Source organism: Folsomia candida, unplaced genomic scaffold (assembly GCF_002217175.1).
Source record: "Folsomia candida strain VU population unplaced genomic scaffold, ASM221717v1 Fcan01_Sc012, whole genome shotgun sequence".
Classification (NCBI taxonomy): domain Eukaryota; kingdom Metazoa; phylum Arthropoda; class Collembola; order Entomobryomorpha; family Isotomidae; genus Folsomia; species Folsomia candida.
In genome coordinates this window covers 3,161,507-3,184,664 of record NW_019091204.1, presented here as the reverse complement: position 1 = coordinate 3,184,664, position 23,158 = coordinate 3,161,507, and the positions used below count along the sequence as shown (strand labels likewise).

The 23,158-nt window shown below is 36.9% G+C and overlaps 3 protein-coding genes and 1 long non-coding RNA gene across 5 annotated transcripts; all 4 read right to left on the bottom strand.

Annotated features, from left to right (window-relative positions):
• Positions 1 to 432: 432 nt before the first annotated feature.
• Positions 433 to 2,289, bottom strand: LOC110855401. 2 transcript variants are annotated; one of them, XR_004835972.1, is made up of 4 exons: positions 1,960 to 2,289; positions 1,710 to 1,872; positions 918 to 965; positions 433 to 833 (listed from the first exon to the last, which is right to left on the bottom strand). It is a non-coding gene; the product is annotated as an uncharacterized LOC110855401 (long non-coding RNA). The 2 variants fall into 2 exon arrangements; XR_002548458.2 differs by having other exon boundaries at positions 2,132 to 2,285.
• Positions 2,290 to 8,238: 5,949 nt separating this feature from the next.
• On the bottom strand, positions 8,239 to 9,609 carry LOC110855338. Its single transcript, XM_022103766.2, has 2 exons — positions 9,373 to 9,609; positions 8,239 to 9,146 (listed from the first exon to the last, which is right to left on the bottom strand). Exon 2 carries the CDS (start codon positions 9,127 to 9,129, stop codon positions 8,569 to 8,571), a length of 561 nt encoding a protein of 186 aa, XP_021959458.1. The 5' UTR covers positions 9,130 to 9,146; positions 9,373 to 9,609; the 3' UTR covers positions 8,239 to 8,568.
• Positions 9,610 to 10,447: 838 nt separating this feature from the next.
• Positions 10,448 to 16,789, bottom strand: LOC110855296 (NADPH dehydrogenase). Its single transcript, XM_022103716.2, has 4 exons — positions 16,527 to 16,789; positions 15,555 to 16,064; positions 14,503 to 14,930; positions 10,448 to 10,782 (listed from the first exon to the last, which is right to left on the bottom strand). The coding sequence occupies exons 1-4, from the start codon at positions 16,689 to 16,691 to the stop codon at positions 10,623 to 10,625; spliced, it is 1,263 nt and encodes a 420-aa protein (XP_021959408.1). The 5' UTR covers positions 16,692 to 16,789; the 3' UTR covers positions 10,448 to 10,622.
• Positions 16,790 to 19,265: 2,476 nt separating this feature from the next.
• LOC118437197 lies at positions 19,266 to 21,049 on the bottom strand. Its single transcript, XM_035856060.1, has 3 exons — positions 20,262 to 21,049; positions 20,023 to 20,193; positions 19,266 to 19,575 (listed from the first exon to the last, which is right to left on the bottom strand). The coding sequence occupies exons 1-3, from the start codon at positions 20,337 to 20,339 to the stop codon at positions 19,393 to 19,395; spliced, it is 432 nt and encodes a 143-aa protein (XP_035711953.1). The 5' UTR covers positions 20,340 to 21,049; the 3' UTR covers positions 19,266 to 19,392.
• Between the last annotated feature and the right edge of the window lie 2,109 nt (positions 21,050 to 23,158).

Here is a 23,158-nt window from a genome sequence, read left to right as displayed (position 1 = left end):
CACAGACATTTTGCAACAAAATTTTAACGAAATCTAAATTAGAATGTGAGTAAGGAGTTAATGTTACAACGGAGTTCTGATATGTCCTGTTGCCAATTCAGAATTTTGAAATTAACGCAAAGTTTTGTTAAGCACTCAGAATTTTGTTAATGCCGCGTTGACTTGTTTAAATAACGACGTAACGTGTGTTTGGTACACGAGCTCTCTGCCTTATTACCCGTTGGTGACAAAACATCTCCAAAATTATTAACCAAAAATAGAGCATTATACATAGTACATCCGCGGGTGACGATTTGCTTCAAAATTATTTACAGTGTTTATAGTTGAGCAATTTGATAAGATTTAATAATTTAGTCGTTCACGATGTAAATTTATTAGTCATGTTTGACATAAATGCGTAATGTATTGGTACATATGTTTTTTTCGAATTTATTTATTGGTTCAGCTGAAGAAAACATGAATTTTGACAGTGAACATTCTTATACAGAGAATGCTTAAAAAATTAAATGCAGCTGTAGATTTCAGACCCGATGGAGGTTTCAAACATAAGAGAATAATCTCTTATCCACATATACACAACTATCTATTCAAATTTTCCTAAAATTCCTGGGAATTTCTTGCTCGAGTGCAAAATGAATAAATGTTGCTGTGTGGTATATGAAAAGCCTCCTATGTACAAAAGTTAATGAAGTCGGTTAAAATTTTACGGCTGCTTTGACAAGCAAATATAGCCGGATAAGAACAACCAGGGCGACCAAGAACACGCCAATTGCCACAGTGATCAAACTCCTCGTGCGGTTGTCTTGTTTGACCAAATTAAGTATATTCAGGCCCTGTTTAAAATTTTGGAATATGTACATCAAAAATAATTTTGAATGAATGGATACTTATTTCTTATAGTTTTAAAAATTACTTACGGTTCTACAGGATGACGGGTTTATGTGCCATTATTTTTTTATCTGACGCTAAGTAACAACATGGAATATGTTTACATGAAAATTGCTATACAAGAATTAATTTTATACGGTTTGAGATACTTGAATGAAGTTTTTTTTAACTAAATGTGGAGTTAATTTTTGAGATTATGAATTAGGAAAAAATTAGTTATCTATTTGGTACTTCTCCCTATACAGTGTATCAAACAGTTAAGTACACGGTGCAACAGTTCTTTATTAAACATTGAATAAATTATTGTTTCTGAAACTTTGACGATGAAATATACTTATGTAACTCAGGATATAATATGGAATCTGAATTTCAAAAAAATCTTGTACGAACCATTTTTTGACGGGAAAAAACTTCTGTCCGCACATTTGTAGATACATATTTCAAAAAATTAGATCTACATTAAGCAAGGAAAATTTGTTTATCCCAAACCTCACAAAATTAATCAAATTTTACGAGTTTTTGCTTGAACTCGGTGAATATTTAGCTGGTAGCGTGAGACCAACAATAAATTAGAGTCAATCCATCATCTGGTGGTTCAAATACACTCTAGAAAATAATGCGTCCTTTTGAAAAGTTATATGACTCTTATCAAGTCAATGTTTCTCTAGGTTTGGAATAGTTCACTCAATACGTATAAATATATAAGGGGTAGAAATCAGAGTGTAGATATAAGATCAACACTATTTCAAGAGTGTGTGCCGACTTGGGGAACATTTTCTAAATGTTTTTACCATTATCAAATAAATAGTTTCTAAGTTTACCCAGATGATGAGTACGGCAAAAAGAAGGTTTCTTTCAGCCTCAGAAACTCCCTTGGCGAGCAGAAGAATCCGGAACTCTTTGTATGTCTTATATACTCCCCCATGAAACCCTCCATCGAGTAACTTGTCCAGCTGCGACCGTCCGCCCGACAAAATTTTGAATCTGCATAAAAATAAATATGTAAGGTTTATTCGAGAAAATTTACATCTTACGATTAGAATAATTTCGTTTAATGCAAGACTTGATTACTCCTCGACAAAATCGTCAAACTCAATACATTTATACTAATGTCGCCTTAGTCTTATGCCCCCATCTCTCATTATTTATGGACGGCCACTTAATTTTTAAATTTTGAAGATTTTGGCGATGAGACTTGGAGTCTTTCGTTTAATTCTGCCAAAACCAGCAACACTTTCCGTACCAAATATTGGTAATGTTCATCTTCCTGCTTTCATTCGACAAGTGTGCCTGCATTTGTGGAGGCGAACAACTTTTATATGAATAAACCAACCCCGCATTTACGTGAGAGTGACGTTTCGCGAATGTGGAGTGAACTGTATTCTTACTCTGAACATTAACAAGTTTGAACACGTTTGGACGAAAGAGAGTAATGGTAATGCACAATGCGCAACTCTAGTCCCGACAGGATTCACCTTGTCTGCAATAAAACGAACCATAACAAAACCAGGCAAGTAATAATGCAGTCTCGCCAAATGCATATTTAGCTTGTATCATTGTAAGTGCAATGTCAAATGTTGGCCATTCACATATGTATCGTGTATCTTACCCACGTTATAGCTCCAGAAGTTGGGCGAATGATGCGACCGTGCATGAAGCATGAGTGAAGTTTGGCATGCACTCATGTGAGACAGCTTAAAGGTATCATATTCTTTATGCATAGTCCTATTATGCATATTTGTGATGGCAATATTCCACGCTGGGTTTCTCACTAGTAAGTTGACTTATACCTATATGTATGTAACTACATAAATACACACGCAATGAATTGAATCGGATGAAAAATTCATGAATCAACTTGACCTGAAATTTTTCATGATTTTTGCATGTACATTTTTGTTCTGTTTCAGGTTTCAGGTTATAAAGGTGCCAGAATAAGAATTTATTGTAGAAACTGGTAGGATTTTATCCCCTCGTAGATTTTAGGGTTTTGCGCGTTTTCACAAGAAAAATTATGCAAGATTTTTGTAAAACTAACTTTATTCTACACCAGAATTTCTACTCATACTTTGCAAATCCCGTGCATTTACATACATAAATTGTCACTTTTGGTTGGAACAAAAAAAATTTTATTGGGCGGTTTAATTGATACCTTCATAAATTTGTGACATTTAGTCTTGATGATGAGTATTGCTTAATCGAGTTTGACAGAAGTGGCAGTGAATGTTTTGTTTGTATTTATGTACATATCTGTTTGCGCAGCTTAAAAAAATAATCATGAACTTAAACAATGTACTTTTCTATAATTAAATTTAGAATGATGGCAAAAATTAATTGAGGGTGAACAATTATGGTTGTGAATGCGTACATCTAAAATTTTCCACAATCCACGAAACTTGGGCCAGAAGTGTATGGATGTACCATATTAAAAATCTGATATCAGTTTAAATTTCGTACTGTGTATAAAACTTGCCATGAAAGTTGATCAAGTCAATTAAAATATTAAGGTTGGTGTGGGTAGAAAATATAGCCGGACAAGAACAACCAGGGCGACCAGGAACACGCCAATTGCCGCAGTGATCACACTCCTCGTGCGGTTATCTTCTTGGACTAGATCCATTATATTCAGACCCTGTTTGAAATTTGGGAAACAAATTAAATTTCTAAAATTTGTTCAGTTTTATGTATCAGTTACTTATGTATACGAGATAAATGAAACGTTTGTTTCTTAAATGGCACTACAAACGTATGGCCTTTGAAATTTGGGAAACAAACGAAATATTAATTCTGAATGGATACTTAATTTTTACAGTTTTAAAAACTACGCTATAAGATAACGCTTTGATGTGCTATTGCTTTTCATCTCGCGCTGCATACAATCACGCTACGCAATACCTTTATTACAAAAATTAATACTAAATTTCATGAGTTTTGAGATAAATGATTTTTTACTACTTAAATAGGTACATATGTAGAAGTAGAGCTAATTTTTGAGATTACGAACTTGTGAAATTGAAAAAATGTACATAGATTTTTATGTTCTATTTTTAACAATGAAAATTTACCAGGCAGAATTAATTAGCACATTTTTTCCAACGCCATCCGTTTGCAGTGCCAGAGTTTGGCTTGTCATTTAACAAAAGTTTCATTTGATTCGTAAAACTGATTTTTTTTTAATTTCATTTTACGGATGTGTAATTTGTGAAATATGGGTAGCGGGTGGAATGAGATGACAAATGTATAACACACACCTTGAAGCACCTTAACCCACTCTTAAAAATAATATACCTTTTCTCTTTCTAATTTTACTCTTTAGTAAATCAAGCTTTCACTAGTTAGTTATTTACTACTGATATGTTTGCTTAATTTAGACTGCATTTATCTTTCCAATAGGTGACGTTATTTTTAAGAGTGCATTCCGAGTTCTTGAATATTTTCCAAATATCTGTTATCTATTGTACATAGATTAAATTTACCCAGAGGATGAGCACGGCAAAAAGAAGGTTTCTTTCAGTCTCTGAAACTACCCTCGCAGGAAGAAGAATCCGGAACTCTTGATACGTTTTACTCCCCCAAGAAATCTTCCATCGAGTAGCTTGTCCAGCTGCGACCGTCCGACCGACAGAATTTCGAATCTGCATGAAAACTAGGTTTATTCGCGGAAAGCTACATATTTAGATGGGCAGAATCCTTAACATATAGGACTCGATGACTCATCGGCAAGATCAGTACATTTTTAATCGGTTTTCGCCTCTAAAAATTTATTTTAAAGTTGTGGACAAAATACTTTGTAGAGCAGGTTGTTGGCAACTTTTACAAAATATATCCTTCAGACAGTTTTTGAAGGAGGCTATCAAGTTTAGAGAAATCGAACTTGGCTTAAAAAACTCACCGCCATTTTATTAATCTACCTACTGACTGGAAATTTGTCGCCCAGAATTTTAAAATACGTTCTCAGAGTCGAGAAATTATTAAAAATATGTCGGATTGAATAATCAAGAATAATGTTTAACTGTTGGGAACGCCCATATATTACGTCATTAAAAAACGACGATTATTAGACGACCACCCATCCCTCCCCTACCCTACTTATGTTAAGATTAACCCAGGCAATAAGGATGATGAAAAACCAATCCCCCACCTTTTTAATGACGTAATATATGGACGTTCCCGTGTCACACTTTCCTTACCAAAACACCCCTCCCACCCGTACTACTCTGGCACGTGGTAAATCTCGGAGACTGAACAGGGTCAGAATCAAACCCGATTTTAGCCCCGTCACCGACATTTCTACCGGCCTTGATCCATCCGACACGGACGTTAGAACCCGGGCTAAAAAAATCGATAGAGTTTGCCCCAATCTAAAAATGTTTTTAATTTAGTTTGAATTATGTTCAAAATGGTAAATTTAACCATTTCGTGTACCGAATTTGGATAGAAAAAATTGATTCTTTCCACAAATTGTTTGCCATTATGGGTCCGGATCAGATTCCCAATCGTCATACGCTTTCCGTCGCCCTGCAAACTACGCTCCGCTCGGAGTTGCAGTTTGGTTGAGAAATCGTCTCCCAGTTTGATTCCGATTCCATAATCCGTAATCTGCATTCTGATCGGGCTACAAGGCCAATCTGTGAGGTGTATAAATCTCTATTTAACTTGAAAACTCGATAGTAAAAAGTTGACTTTTTTGGATATTTTTCTCCACAAATTTTGGAATTTTCCCTATACCGATCAATGGCAAAAAGTGGAGTTTTCGTGATTTTCGTGAAAAAACTCAAAACCTGTTTAAATAACTATTGGTACCTTATAGGAAATCATGAAAATTTAATTGGTTGCTACCAGATGTGCTAGTAGCAACTTGTAGTTATATATGAATTAAATATCGTACTTAAAGAAATTTTTTTAAAGAAAAATAAAGTGAAATACATCAAGAATGTAATGTCCAAATGTGCAAATTTGTACTCACAACTGTACTTGACTTTCATCAATCGCCCAAGCCGAAGATACAGCTTAGCGGAGCGGTTTAGAGCAGGGACCACTCCTTCAATTTCACCAGCGTCGTCATCGATTCGTGAAATCGAATCGACGTCAGAATTTATTTCAAATTCGAAAAACGGAGCAGCATTTTTGTCCTGCATTTTTTCGGCAAAAAGAGAGCTACGAAATTTGTCCCAAAAATGGACCAAGTATTTTTTTTGTGATGTGTGTAAAAGGTCAGGGAAAAGGTTTCACTCTCTTTTATACGGTAATCTGTGTGGATTATGTATTTCATAAGAAATTCATGCTCATACCGTTTAACCTGCCGGTTTGGGTAGGTTATGGGTAAGTAATAAAAAATGGAGTTAATCACTCTGACAAGACTTTCTCCGGATGAGTAATGTCAGATTGGTGATTGGGTACAATTTTACACTCTAAGAAATTATACCGGATTACGAGAAGGGTGACTGAGGTAAAGTTACAAAGTTTACCACCATTTCACCAATCCTTGATGGGTTTTATTAATTTTTGTTGAAAAATGATCGGAATGCGTTGTATTTTCCGATTCGTTAAGAATTTTGAATTTTTTCGAAGGTAAAAAAATAGTTAATGTCTGGCAACCGATCTAAAATTTATTAAGTGTTGGAAACTAAGCAAAATTAGATATATCGAGTGAAACTAAATCCTACATACTTCTGACAGCACGACAACAAAGTCTGTCAATTTTTAGAGTGTACTCTGCAGAAAGGTTACGCATAATGCATATAATTTGAGGCACGTACGTACATATGTACCTATGTAATTGTTCATTGGTGCAATAAAACCAGCCTACTTTGTTGGGAGCAGCTTAGTGCACCATGATTAGCCCCGCGTTGCCTTAAATAAGGAATACGTACGACTCATTTAGAGAGGTGACATAACTACATATCTGCAGCATATTAAAGATTAACAGGGCTCCATGACCTTTGACTTTTTTACGTACCTTTCCACCCGTAAAATGGGGTGAGGCAGGTAGATTTCCACTTTACGAGTGGATCGAACCACAACATCTTCTACGAACGAAATCCATAAAATATGCAACCCAATCACGCGAGTTTGCCAAGAATAGGACATCGTTACTCATCACCATGTGCTTTTTCACGTGAGAACGTTCATGTATTACGTCATCAGAAAGCCGCTAAATAATTTTTAGACCAACCTTCCCTATCCTATTCATTTTCAGCTTAACACGAGCAAGACAAGTGGGTTGGATTTCTAGCGCAAACGCGGTTGCAGGGATAGTTTTGGAAATTTTTGGCAATATTTATTAAAAGTTTCTTGAAATAATCAAGAATTTTTGAGAAATTTTAAACTAACTTTAGGATCGGATTTTAGGTTTTCTTCGTTTGCCAGGGGTAAAATAGAAATCGAAATTAAGAAACATAATCATCCACCCACTTTTCCGACATCATGATATCTGAGCGTTCCCTAAATGAACATAAATAATAGTGCGATTAAATTATTTCATAACATTCCCTCCCTTCATGAAAATGGAACCGTGGAAAAGTACAAACTTTTAAAGGTGTGAACTACACCAAATATGAAATGTGGTTTGTTACACTTTCACCTTTTAAAATCTACACATTTTATTCCATTAGATTAAGCGGAATGTTCCCAATTTTGACAGGATAATGCACTTAGGCAACATTTCTTAGTAATTAGCGCAATTTTTCTTCTGATGGAAAAATGAAATTTCGGGTCAATTAAAAAACTAATAGATTTATTCCCCGGTATATATTTATCTGTATACCGATTTGTGTGCGATCATATTGAACTATATACATACATGCAAAGTGTACCAAGTTATGTTGTAGACAGAAAGTATAAGTATTATTAGTCAGGCTTGGAGCAGATTAAGGTAGATATGCAATTCCTGAATATAAATTTTATCCTTTGTAAGCGTGCACACACATGTATGTATGTAGATAACGTGTCGCATTTATTTTAAGTGGGTGCACTCACTTCAATTTTTATTATAGGCTTGTATGTATGATATTACAAATATTCTTTTAAATAATTATGGTTTAACTAAGCGTTTATTTATTTTAATAAAAAAAGTTGAACTACTGCTTTATGTGAAAGGTTGGCCTGTCTGCTAAATTTTAAAACTTGAAAATGCTCCTCTCTGCAAAGAAGCTTGAAGTGAATTATGTAAATTCAGTGATTTGTATAAATGATCGAACTAATATGCGTCAAACAAGAATTAAAAATTTTATATGGAGAATTTATGCCACAAATGTTTCTATCAATTGTTCTTTTCTATGTAAATTAAAATTTTGCATGGAGTTTAAAGTATATATTTATGTATTTAATTAAATGCATGTACAACGCAGATTACTTATATAAGTTTGACATTTATTTTGTTCGCATTTAAACTTTGCATAATGTGTGATTAATAATCAGTTAATTTATTAAATCAGATAAATACTGTAAACAGTTTAAATTCCTCAGGGGAGACAATTGCTATTAAAATTACGAAATGTAAATAAAAAATTAGTGTAGTTAACTACTTTGACAAGTTTTAAGGACGACTATCTAGTGTAAAGTTTATCCGACAACGTTACATAGATTTATTTGCAAGGTCTTCAAATCATACAAAAATTTGTGCACAAATCATACGTAAAGATGTAATTACAAAAAATACTAATATGCAAACGTACAATTTTATTCAAACTTGACTCCGTTATAAAGTGGAGAGGGGACGTTTGACCGGATTGAGACGAGTGACCGGCGTCGCAACTTTTTGCAGGAAATGCTGCAGGAAAATTGGGATTCCAAAAGTTGAACAATGTTTCCAAGCAGTTGTTGAGAATTTGTGAATGATCCGTTGCATTTCTTGCTCACGGTGCGATACCGTTTGCTAATTGGGGACTTGGACAAGCGGGAAATTTTATGAAGGGGCTTCTTTCCTTCCTTGACAGGTAGGTCCTCAATCTTTTCGTGATTAGGTTCCGCCGTGTAGGGGGCGGGGGGTGGGGGAAGAATTGTGTCCTCTTTTGAAATTTCTAATTCCTCCGAGGTGACAAATTGTGTCTCAGCGTCATCATCAATAGTTTGTGTGTCGTTGTCGTCGATAACTTGTGTGGCATTGTTGGTGATAAGTGGGGTACGGGTTCCCATGAAGGTTTTTGGCTCGTCGTCAGCATTGTCGGCTTGCGGGTCATTGAGGTCAACAGTCATGTCTTCAGGGATGATGATTTCTTCCAAATTTGTAATATTCTCCATTGTTGATGTGTAGGGTTCTAAAATCAACACAAAAAATTACTATGTTAAGGAAAGTTTATTTTTTTATTGGAATATGTACATATGTAACAAATTTATGTCCAAGAATGCAAAAATAATAATTAAGTTATTTAGACTGGACTTTCTCCAGCTTGTACAATTTCAAAAAGGAAAATTTGTCTTAAAGCAAAATTCTTTCAAAGTTAATGTATCGTGAAATATTAAAAATTGTTAAAAGCTACATACCTTTTTTGGATGAAGATGAATCTCACAAATATAATCCGGTATTTTATATATGTTCCGTTAATAAACTGCAGTTTATGTTAGTGTGTTAATGTTTCTCTTGCTGCTTCCAGTAGACAAGTGTGCCTGAATTTGTGGAGGCGAACAACTTTTATATGAATAAGCCAACACTACATTTACATACATATGTACGCGAGAGTGACGTATCGTAAATGTAGGGTGAATTGCATTCTTGCTCTGAATGAACAAGTTTGAACACGTATGGACGAGAGAAATAGTCATGGTGGTGGTGCACATTCGCAACTCTCGTCCCGACAAGATTCACCTTGTCTGCAAAAAAGGTTGCAAAAATACGAATCAAACCAAATACAGGCAAGTTATGCTTGCTTGCTGTCTCGCTAAATGCCTTGCTTGTGCATATCCTCGTACATAAGGGCAATGCCATACATATTTATGTCTGTTGGCGATACATCATGTAACGTTACACCTACATGTCGTGTATCTCACACACGTTCTTACTCCAGTAATGTCGAAGTTGTTTAAATGATGAGGCCGTACATAAAGCATGATATAATTTTTGGCATTAAAACGTACCTGTGGAACGTACATAAATATGTTCAAAAATGCGGGATGGATATTAGACTGCATATCTAAATACTGACAATGTAAGGACTTGGCTCAAGTGTATAAAATTCTTTATGCAACGTCCCATTATGCATAATTTGGATGATCACCCGTGTGCGACAATCGAAACTGTGGTTCTTGTAAATTAATTAATTCCTAATACATACGACTGTGTGCGTATGTACGTAGGAAATGAAAACGGATGAAAAAATGCATGCACCTATTTCATATGAAATTTTGCATAATTTGTGCACATTTTTGTTGCATTTTTGGTGGTAAGTGGGATACGATTTTTCAAGATGAGTTTTGGGTCGTCGTCTGCAATGGAGGTTTGTGGGTCATCGAGGTCACTAACCAGGTCATCAGGGGTCATAGTGTCCTCCAAATTTCTAGGTAAAATTCTCCATTACAGATGTGATTTGATAAAAAATAAGCACGAAATATTTACGAAATATATATGTTGAAAAGGTTAATTTTTTATTGGAATATGTATGTAACAAGTTTCTACCCAAGAAAGAATCCAAAAAATTCGTACATGAAATACTTATTTATTCTCAATTCCTATACATATTACCCAATAATTGTGTCCTGAATTTATCACAATTGGATAAGGTGAAGGCGTGTGACTGCTATTTGCCCCACGACCACATCCACGAGTATTGCGCGGGCCATCTAATATTCACGTTTAATTCCTCTGCCGCTGTGTAAACCCAGTTTGGATCCTTCAGAAAGTGACGCCCAATCCCAATAAAGTCCGCCTTGCCTGAACGAACCGCCTCATCGGATAATCTATTGAATTTTAAATAATTGTTCAATAATCGTTATATTTATAACATCTTAATTTCTTTTAACGTTAAATCATTATGGTTATAAGGGTGGATTATATATTGAAACTTGCAGTTCGGAATAAAATTGAACTTTGGATCAAAGTGAAAGGACACATACGAACTTCCCCTTTTTTGCGGCCCCTTAGAGACGATTTCGAGCCAAAATCCCCGGCCCCTTTATTTACTCAATTTTTCGAGCATTTAAATATCGTAACTTGGTGATTTACAGCCAAATAATCAAATGTTTAGATTTTAGCCCGAACCATGGCTTGATGTGTCGTCATGTCTGTTTGTCTGTCTGTCTTTCGCTAACTTTAGAACATTGACCGATTTTGACCAAATTTGGCAACAACATTTGTCTGCATAATACAGCGACAAAGTTCGAAGATGGGGTCGATCAAAAAGGAGTTGGACCGGTAGGGGTCACATACATGTCAGGTGGGGTCGTTGATCCAGAGTACAGGGGTGGGACAGAAGAAGGAGCCACTTGAATTTTAGGGGTGGCGTGTGATGCACAGTCGCGGCATTTTCAAAATTTGCATATGTCATACCCAGATAGTTAACGAAAATTTAGCACTATTCAGATTTTCCCTACGGTTAAAAATGCCCCTGCAGCACCCCCCAGAGTGCGAGGCACACATAAAAGTGTTTTCCAAAGACATATTGAGCCAGAGAGCGATTGTTAGAAAATTTGCTGCAAATGGATTTATCGTCGATCGAAAGTACGTTTCTAATGTACTTAAAAACGTTGGAATCAAGCGGAGGGAAACAGCGGTTAGAGCTCCACCCCCACGGAAAGGATACCCAAGATCCGCTTGAACCAAAAAGTTTATCCGGAAAATCAATTTTTCGCCAAAACGGTAAATCCACCAACTAAAAGTTGCATGGCGAAAATGTTAAACGTTAGTAGGAGAACATTTCTAGAGTCATTCACAATGACCTACAGCAAGTGACTCGTAGGAAATCCCGAGATCATGCTCTCATCCCAACTTATTTCTCACAAAATATCAGCCTACACGAAGGATTTTAAAAAAAGTTTGGGTATAACAATTATTCCTACTATAGAAACTCTCGTCAGTTCCTCTGATATCAATCCGATGTTTTTTTTGGATTCGAGTACTTAAAACAGAGCCTTCTTGAAAGGAAAACGCGTGCGTTTTGATGCACTTTGGAAAAGTGTTCAGGACGAGTGGTGCAGAATCACTCTGAAAATTGTGTCAAAGGTCATGACTGGTTGGAAAAAGCGACTGAGGCTCGTTAGATAAACTAAAGGGCTTCACACTGAACCAATTACCAAACTTCACAAACGAATAATAAGGCCGGAATAAATTTAGGCAAAGTGGCTCCTTCTTCTGTCCCACCCCTCTGTATTCCAAATAATTAGACGACGCATATTCGAAAATTCAAATTCTAAAATTCGGTACAATTGTCCTAATGTAAATATAATGTCGTAATGTAAGGGGTATCATAAGTTTTTTTTTTTACCGGAGGGACCCTATGGGGCGACCCATACCGATTTTCAGAAATTAGCTTAAAAAACTGGAATTCGGCACGGTGATACTTAATGGCTTCTCATCTCTTATATAAAGCGTTAGTGTGATCCCTGGGTGATCGAATGCAAATTGCCCCATAGAGAATACAAAGAAGGACGCGGAGTAACTACTGCATGAATAAATGCATGCATGAAAATGCTGCTCCCTACCGCATGAGTCTGAACTTCACGTGACTTTCACATACGTACACTTGCCATCAAACTCAAATTAAATGTTTTAATATATAAACACAGTGTGAAAGTAAATTGAGTGAGTGTGAGCAGTATACATCACTCATCAATAGTGGTTATCATGATAAGTGATCTTGATAAACACTATTAATTAATTATTTTACTTTGATAAACTCCACCCACAGCGAGTGGCATATCAATTCGAATGTATTTTTAACTCTGAATCCAACGCCGTCAATGGTTTTGACCTGCGAGGCCCCCGTGAGCTTCCCGTGACCGTGGGGTTCAAATATTGCTTATTCGTGATGTCGCATATCAATTCCAATGTATTTTTAACGCTGAATCCAACGCCGTCAATAGCTTGGCGTTAATTGTAGAAGTTAAAGGGGATTGTGGAAGTCAACGGGGTTTGAGGAAGTTAACGGGGTTTGTGGAAGTCAACGGGGTTTGTGGAAATTAATGTGAGCGTGGAACGTGAGAATTTAAGTGGCTAGCTATCCAGCCACTCCCACAGGGGGAAATCAGATTGTTCCGTAACCAGGGAAATTGAAATACTTGACTTGGGCACTTTGATGCATGTATGCGCTATGACAAGGGACAAAGTCTCTACTGGAAATTATTTAAAGTTTAGGGATTTTGCGCTATGGGCACACCCCCCTCTGGGGGCCTAGAACCCGTTCTTGAACGGGCCTCTACTCTAGTGGACTAATATGAAGTTAAAAGTGAGCAAAGCGTGACCATGTTCAGATTATGTATATGCAAATGTATATTTAAGTGTTCGATTTTTCGCCGTGGTGGGGATTTTTGTTGACCAAAAACTTGTTCTTCACAAAATCAGTGGCCGTCGGAAAAATCGTAAAAAATATTTTTGACCTTTGTGTACAGTTACGTACTAGACCTAATACCTAGCATATAAGGTTTCACATTTTTAAATCGTACAAAAGTTTTAAGTTAAGTTTTTTTAATCCAGTACATTAAAGTGCTTGTTTCTGTCCAGTAAAATTGGTTCTATTGAAGTAAGATTCTAGCTTGGAATTACTTGTTTCACCCTAGTGCTACATTTTGTTGCTACGGTTTATTTACTAATAAATCTTGGTTCGGGCTACGCGAAGCTATACTGATAGATATTTTAAACGTGAGATTTTTTAGTTGGCAACGGTGACCACTTTTTTGGGTACATTTTCGTAAAATTGCATTAAAAACCCTCTCGGGATTTTGGCCATTCCACTAAAAGTCCATCGAGCCGCACCTCAATTTTTTTATATTGTAATTATCGATACCGGTTGCGGTAATGATAAAAATTTTGAGATGCGGCTCGATGGACTTTTTCTGAAATAAATTCCCAAAGTTATGCATTTTTTGGGCCCGGAAAAAGGGGAAGATCGTATATGTTCTTTCCTGGGGTAGGTAAATAGTTCGTCGCCACCTCTACGGAGAATCACAGAAATTCACAGAAAAATATCAGCATGATTCCGAGAATATCAGGAATTTCCCTAGTATGTAACTTACATTGCGATGGTGTAAAGTGTAACCCTCCGATTTGGTTGAAATTTTGAAATTACGTGGTCCATGTCAATACAACCAACGTTTCTTCAGGCAGTTTGTGCGATAGTCGAAATTTGTCAAAATATTTGATGGCAAAGTTGAAAAATATGCGATTTTTAGCACGGGAAGAGAATTGAAGTTGAGTTTGTTACCTTCCCCTAGTAAAAATCGCCCGTTTATAAACTTAGTCCTCTAATATTTTGCCAAATTCTTACTATCGCACAAACTTCCTATGGTTATATTGACATGGACCACGTAATTTCAAAACTTCAACCAAATCGGAGGGTTACACTTCACACCATCGCATTGTTAGTGGTCAGACTACATGACTTGAATTAAGGGGAAACATGGCTCGGTAATAATTTTTGGTTTTTGAAATTTTCGTATAATTAATAAATATGCATTTGATCTCACTTTGCATTCTGTAGTGACCCCACCGCAGCAACCTTCAACCCTGGAATATTCGCCTTCTTCACTTCTTCTGCGAGTGGAAGCTGGAATCCAAAGTCTGGACCAATTCCACCTTTGAACACCGTAGGCAAATTTCCCCCAGAAGAAAGATCCACCACGTCCACCCCCAATGGTGTAAATCTTCTACATAACTCGGTCACCTGATAAATATCCCATCCAGTTGGATCCTTTGACAACAATCCGTCAACATAATCCGTCCCAGATAGACGACAAAATAGTGGCATTTCTTCCGGTATAACTGTTCGAATTGCGGACACAATTTCAAGCAAGAATCGAATTCTATTCTCAAAATTTCCTCCGTACTCGTCACTACGTTGATTAGTGTGTCCTGAAAGAAATTCGTGAATGAGATAGCCGTGTGCGGCATGTATCTGAAAAAAGGAAAATAAAAAATAAAAAATGTTACTCAATTTCTGTGAAAATTAATGCACACTGTAAATAAAGTTATGGATAAGTTGACTTTAAAAAAAGGATGACGCAAAATTGTCTTACATTTTTTAATACAATTCGTGCAAGATTTGTAGACTTAACATACACAGAATTTCATAAATTTTATGACACAACCAGTCGTCTCATCCTATTTTTTAGTCAACCTTGTACAGATTTTGTACAACTTTATTTAGTGCCAACTTAATTTACCTACTAACAATGGAGGTCTCCCAACGTATGCTCACAGATTTGGACCAAAGTAGCGTCAATCGATCACAAATATAAGTAGCATGAAATTTGCAAATGCAACTATCTGCCAATGCTCAAGTTTAGCGGAGATATTTGCATAAAAAGAGCAGAAAACGCACCCCCAAGGCTGGCAAATTTTTCGTTTTCCAAATTAGCTGCGCATTTTTCTCGCTTTGGATGCAAATATCTCCGCCAAACCTGCGCATTTTCAGATAGTTCCATTTGCAAATTTCATACTAATTATATTTGCGATCGATTGACCCGAATTTGGTCCAAATCTGTGAGCATACTTCCATTGTTAGTTTAGATTTTCATACCTCAATGACTTCCACCCCTGCTCGGACCGCTCTTTCCGCCGAAGATGCCCAAGCCGCCACGAGTTCCTTAATCTGCTCCTTGGTCAACTCATTCGGCGTAGGATATTCGCCATTATCTTTCCACGGAATTGCACTCGGTGCCACGAGATCGGCCGCCCAACCGCCCTCCTCGTTGGGCACGATGCCTCTCGCAATTTGACCCCCGGTCTCTTCAAAGCGATGGAATGGCGGGTACGCGGCTGCTTTTCGTCCCCCGTGAGCCAGCTGAATGCCAATCCTGGCTCCGTTGCATGCCTTCGCTAACCTGACGAGGCGACATAGGGCAAGTTCTTGGTCTTCATTCCATAGTCCGGTGTCTTGCGGGCTTAGCCGACCATTCGGTTGGACGGCGGTGGCTTCAATGAAGACCAGGCCGGGACCACGGAGTGACAAAGTGCCGATATGGGCGAGATGAAAATCAGTAAATATTCCGTCTTGGTTTTGGCACGAGTACATGCACATGGGAGAAACCTAAGAATTTTATGTATAAAAAAATGTAAATTTCATATTTATTTACTCTTTGTAGAATTTTATTACTATGTAAGTGAAAAAAATCGTTCAGTATAAATAATCCGGTAAAAAACGCTTATGTATTACCGGTGGAATTTTATTAGTAAATGAAAAAAATCATGCACTTTAAATAATCCGGTAAAAAAACGCTTATTGGTATAGCTAAACAGTCAGTGTAAAAAATTTTCTACCGACTACTTATATTAAATTATTTACTGGGCTCTTATATATCAAATGCAGCCACAGATTAAAAAAAATATTACCATTTTGGTGATAAATTTACTATCAACGAATTTTTTACCAGGGCTGCACAGTCACATAATACATACATACATAATCACCGCCTGGTAGTAGATACGTACAACCAAATTATTTGAATTTACATACATACACATTTTGAAAAATCTTGATCTATTTACTCACCAAAATCCGATTATTAAAAGTAAGACCTCTAATTGTGATTGGGGAGAAGAGAGATGGTTCACTGGAAGAAGGTCCGTCCAATTTGACGCCCACGGTCTTCTCCTGTATATGACCGAGGGGAAGTGGGGACAGGCTATTTCTTGAAATGCACCTTGCATCACCCATTTTGTTATGTATTATCTGGTAAAAACGATCGTTGGACTTTTAAATAATTGAGGTGCAAATTACTTTTGAAGAATCCTGCTGGATATTATTCGGAATGTTTAGTAACCGGCGTATTTATATACAAAATACAACCGAGGTAACCAGTTTTTATAGTGATGATTTCCCACATGCTACATGTTTAAATAAATGCATCATCATTGAATTGCATGCAGTCGTCACGCTTACTCCGTGAGGTTGAACAAAGTTCTAGGTGAGCGAATGCTTTGTAACTTAAACCTTGTGATTTACGTCATAACAAAAAATTTGCATGATCACTCATCACATGACGATTCTTTCCAACTTGATGTACATATGTACAAATTAATTAATTACTTACAATGTGGTGTAGGTAGGACAAATATTTTTTGCACGCCACATAATGAACAGCCTGTCTCACTTAATAAATACTTGAGATAGCTGGTTGTGCACACATATTATTATGCATGTGATGTGAACTGACCATGCATACATTTATTTATTTGGGATAGCATGTGCACAAATTTTAATTTATGTACATATGTACATACGAGATCAAGTATTGGTGTACATATATTTTATAAGTAGGTAGGTACAAGTGTAGTGTAATGTCCAAGTAGAATACAAAGGTTAATTTTTCCACGTGCTTTACATGTGCAGTAAATGACTTGAATGGTACGTACATAACAATGGAAAACTACATACTTATTAGACGTTTATGCTAGCCATAATCACCTATTATGTATTTGTACATAACTATTTACTGTATGTATGAGCTTAATGCACATCACATGCACATAAAAAAATCAAGGTTGAGCGAAATTTGGTCTTTGTACAGCTCCGAACGGTTCGAAATTTTGGGAAATTTATAACAACAAACGGATGACCCTCACCGCAGGGTCACACCGCATCTGGAGCCGATTTCTCTGGAGACAAGTTCTCAATGCCATAGGCAAATTTTGGTCATAATTTGCCTACAAAATTCGAAAAAAAATTTGCAAAAAAAAGGTTTTCAACAGCAAAGGGGTTCTCTCTTCGCGACCGGAGTTATTATCGGTTTGGTAACAAAATGTCTACCACTCAATAATAAATAAATTACCATGCTGTAGAGTCACATAGATACTCCGCCTGGTAATACATAACTTAATTACCGGTTTCTTAGAGTGCGTAATACTTGTTATTAAAGTCAATTAAACTACTAAGGGTGGTGTGTGTAGAAAATATAGCCGGATTAGAACAACCAGGGCGACCAGGAATACGCCCATTGCCGCAGTCATCAAACTCCTGGTTCGGTTATCTTCTTGGACTAACAAGGGAACATACCGAGGTGTCCAACGAGTTAAGGGTCGACACCTATACCAAAATGACCACAATACATGACCTATTAACCAAACTGAAGGAATTTCCGTGTAAAATTCACTTTTCGTCAAGTTGTGACGATATTTGTGACGAGCGCATGACCATCGGGTTGTCAGCGGGACAGGTCGGCCGCTGAACGATCAGGTCGACCACAGAGAAGTGTCGTCGTCTTCACGTCGTCTTCAGAGATTTCAAATTCTTTCAAATTTTGAAAACATCTTTAAAGTTTGAAAAAATTTTGAGAAAATTTTGAAATTTTGAAGAAATTTCTGATATTTTTCAAAATTTCAAGATGTTTTCAAAATTTGAAAGAATTTGAAATCTCTGAAGACGACGTGAAGACGACGACACTTCTCTGTGGTCGACCTGATCGTTCAGCGGCCGACCTGTCCCGCTGACAACCCGATGGTCATGCGCTCGTCACAAATATCGTCACAACTTGACGAAAAGTGAATTTTACACGGAAATTCCTTCAGTTTGGTTAATAGGTCATGTATTGTGGTCATTTTGGTATAGGTGTCGACCCTTAACTCGTTGGACACCTCGGTATGTTCCCTTGTAAATCCATTATGTTCAAGCCCTGTTTGAAATTTAGGAATACATACGAAATTAGAATTATGAATGGATACATAAATACTAAATTCTCACAGTTTTAAAAAATTATCTACTTAAGGTGCTAAAGGATTACGCATTGATATGAAGTTTCTTTTCATCTCACGCTACATATGTACATTCCCCTGTTCAATGCCTTTAAATGAAGACTAATACTACTTAAGTTTCATGAGTTAATCCAAATAAAAATAATAATTTTTTTTACTAAATGCAGAGCTAATTTTTGAGATTACAAAACTAAGGATTTGGAAAAAATGTAGATTTTTAGATGTTATTTTTCCCAATGAATATTAATCAAAATTAATTAGTCCATTTTTCCCAAGTACGTATGTAGATACCCTTGTAGTTTGGCTTCACATTGAAGCAGCAAAAGTTTCATTTCCATATCTCAAAACTCATAAAACTGGAGAAATTTTAGAAATTTCATTTTAAATGTGTTTAAAATGAAATTTCTGCAGTTAAATATGGGTAGCGGGTAGCGTGATTTGGAAAATAAATAACACACACCTTGTAGCACCTTAACCCACTCTTAAAAAAATATGATATCTTTTGTTTTAACTTTAATCTTTATTAAAGTGAATATTTCACTAGTTAGTTATTTGCTACCGATAAGCTTGCTTTATTTAGAAATTAGACTGTATTTATCTACTTTTCAAAAAGGTGACATTATTTTCAAGAGTGCGTTCTGATTTCTGGAATATTTTCCAAATATTTGTTATCTATTGTCAATTAAATTTACCCAAAGGATGAGCACGGCAAAAATTAGATTTCTTTCAGCCTCGGAAATTCCCTTGGCGGGCAGAAGAATCCGGAACTCTTTATACGTTTTACTCCCCCAAGAAACCTTACATCGAGTAGCTTGTCCAGCGGCGACGGTCCGTCCGACGGAATTTCGAATCTGCATGAAAACTAGGTTTATTCGCGGAAAGCTACGTAAATTTGTGTATAGTTTGATGGGTATCATCTTTGGCTTAACGTACTTATATATGTAGGGCTCTGCATATTTATAACTTATCGCCAAAATTGTCAAACTCATCACATTTTTACTCATACATACATACATATGTACATATATCATCTTTGGGAACTTATTTTGAAATTCGGGATGACAAATTTATGGTCAGTTAGCTGCTCCAATTTTTCTGGAAACTTGAGATCTCCTCCACCAGCTGGCAAAATCTGGAGTGTTTTTTTCATTTCAATTAGGAACGACCTGTTCTGCAAATTTGTCGTCTAGAATTATAAAATTAATTCCGGGAAAGAGAAATGCGTTAATTTTGACGATGCTGGGTTGTGATTGGCCATCGAGTGCTACGTTAAATTTACTAAAACCATATACCCGTACCAAAATACCCCTTTCACCAGTACTACTGGGGCACGTTGTAAACCTCGGTGAATCCACGGGATCCGAATCAAACCCGATTTTAGCCCCGGTTGCGACATCTCTGCCCGCACTGATCCATCCGACGCGATCGTTACAATCCGGGCTGAAAAAATCGATGCAGTTGTCCAGAGTCTAGCAAATTGTTTAATTTACCGTCAATTAGAAATGTTCCTAATGGAAAATTTAACCATTTCGTGTACCGAATTCGGATAGAAGAAACTAATTCTTTCCACGAATTGTTTGCCATTATTGTTCTGGATCAGATTTCCAATCGTCATGCGCTTTCCGTCGCCCTGTAAACTACGCTCAGCCCGGAGTTGCAATTTTGTTGAGAAATCCTCTCCCAGTGTGATCCAGATTCCATCATCCGTACACTCTTAGCAACTTGGTAACAAAACCAAGAATTTCGTTAACACCAACCGTCGGTGTCAACCTCAATTCCACTAAACAGTGTCAAACCGTTGTGTAAAAATGACACTGAGCAAAAAAAACGCGTTGACACGCTACCGGTATCAGCGATATTCCTGCTGAGGTGTCGAATTGACACGATACGATGTTACAGCAGCAAGCGAGACCTGGACTTCACACCAAATTGTGTCAGTCTCTTCCTTGTGCACGGGTATGCTTGGCGGCCATTTTCCTTCCTCCTCCACGAAACAGTCAACACAATGGGTAAATTAATTGGTGTGTTCCATTGATTTCGATGGAAAAATTGTTTTTTAATAAGTTTAACGACTACTACAAATTTCTTGACTCAGGTGAGTTAAAATCTGTAACCTACATTAATTTTCCCTCATTTAATTAAAATTATTTTACTGTGTGTATTTTTATTTTGAAAACTTATTGTTTCCAGAAAGCTAAAACTCCAGACTGAACCCAACGAGGGAACCGACGAGTAAGGATTTGTCCACCCGACAGCCAATTTAATTATTACTAAATCTTTTTTGCAAACTTAATTTAACTTAACGATGTACTCATATTTTGATCATCACCGTGTTAAGTACATATAAGTTTTTTCTTTAAAAGTGTATAAGGTATGAAGAAAAAAATATTATTTGATATGTGCGAGTGTTATAATTTGTTACTTGTGAATATGTTTGAAATACGTGATTAATTTTTTAAGTGATTAATATTGTTGAACGTAAAATAAAATATTTGTTACTAAAAGTTGTAGTTCAGTTGTCACAATCCGGGAACGATTTGCCACCGGGTGGTGACATGCATATATTAAATTGCAGTCATATCGTTACCTAGCAGTGTCGAAGCAACATAAAACTGAGCACAACCTCTGATCCATTCGCGGTGTTGGTGTTGTCACTACGGTATGTTGGGTTGACACCGCCACGGTGTGCAACATAATTGACACCGCGCCGTGTCAATTTGACACCAAACCGGTAGAGTCATATATAGACACCGGAATGGTGTCAATTCGGTGTCGTTTTTTCTGTGAGTGTAATCTGCATCCTGATCGGGCTGCAAGGCCAATCTGACGAATGTTTAAATATTTCACTGGTTAGTTAGTTAATTTTGGTCAGATTGACCGCCGTGGTAAAGTGGGTAGGTACGTATGTATTTAGTCTCTTAGAAATAATATTTATTGCACTAAAGATTATTATATTAAATAGCCCGTTCCACCCGGCCACACAATTTGAAATCCGACCCGACGAATTTCTGAGCGCGACCCACCCGACGCGACAAATTTCTGAACGCGACCCACCCGACGCGACAAATTTCTGAACCCAATCGGGATAAGGTGTAAGGGCAGATCGAGCTTAATCAGGTCGAACAGTAAATTCATTTTGAATTTTGTATTATGTATTCATAATTCAGAGTATGCCTTACTTAAATAACTCAATGAAGAGTAACTTCTACCCTGGATTTTGTATAGCTCACGTAATAAAGAATTCAGAGCGTATTTACTTTTAAAAAGGGTTACATTATTTTTAAGAGTGTAATGTCGAATTGTGTGTCCATATATAAATGTGCTAATTTTAACTCACAACTGTACGTGACTTTCATCAACCGCCCAAGCTTAAGCCATGGTTTGACCAGATTTAGAATTGCAGTCACCTCTTCAATTAAACCAGTGTCGTCGTCGATTCGTGAAATTGTTGTGTCGAAGTAAGAATTTATTTCAAACTCAAAAAAACGAGCTGCATTTTTGTCCTGCATTTTCTCAGCAAAAAAGACCGAAAGAGCTGTAGATTCAATTTTGAACTTTGTTGGGGGCTTTTCCGAGTAAATTTTTTGTGCTGTGTATGTATGAAAGGTCAGGGAAAAGGTGTCACTCTCTTTTATACGGGAATCGGGGTAGATTATTTAGCACACTCAAACCACACGACCCGCAGGTTGTATGAGTCATGGGTCATACAAAATGCAGTTTATCACCTTGGCAAGACTTTCTCCCGAAATAGCAATTCCGGGCTCGAGCTATGTTCAATTCAATTCAATTTATTAGCATTTGATATGGCCATGAGCCCTCATCAATACAATATTGTTTCATAAGACAAAACGAGAACAGATATCCCGTGGGCACAGGGAAACCCGTGGGATAAAACCTGGCCTGCCTCGAGAAGCGTGGCACCATTTGGCACGGGTAGAATTGGAAGATTTACTTCGGCTCGAGCTATGTTAACGTTGGGTACAGTTACGTAAGATGTCGACACTCTAAGAAATCGCTTCACCGGAATCACACCGAGAGGTGGATGTACATATCTGACACTACCAGATGGTAATAAATAGTACACCATCGCTCGGTCACCTGTAGAAACTTGATAAAACTTGAGTACAGATATGTAAAACTAAACACTGCTCCTGCCTCTGTCAACTCAAACCCAATTACATATACGGTATATGTAATTTTAGGTATACGGTATACCTAAAATTCAAAATGCTAATATGTAGGCGATTTCCCCACAGGGACGGAATTCTTGACACTTCGGAGCACCCAAATGATTCTCCAGGCTGATATGTACACTAATTTGAATATTTTGAGAATCAATGTACATATGTATCTAGTGTAGCTAGGAGTCAATAGAGCCGATGGATTCACAAATATCACAGAAATTCTTAGAGTGTGGTTGCATAAACGTTACGT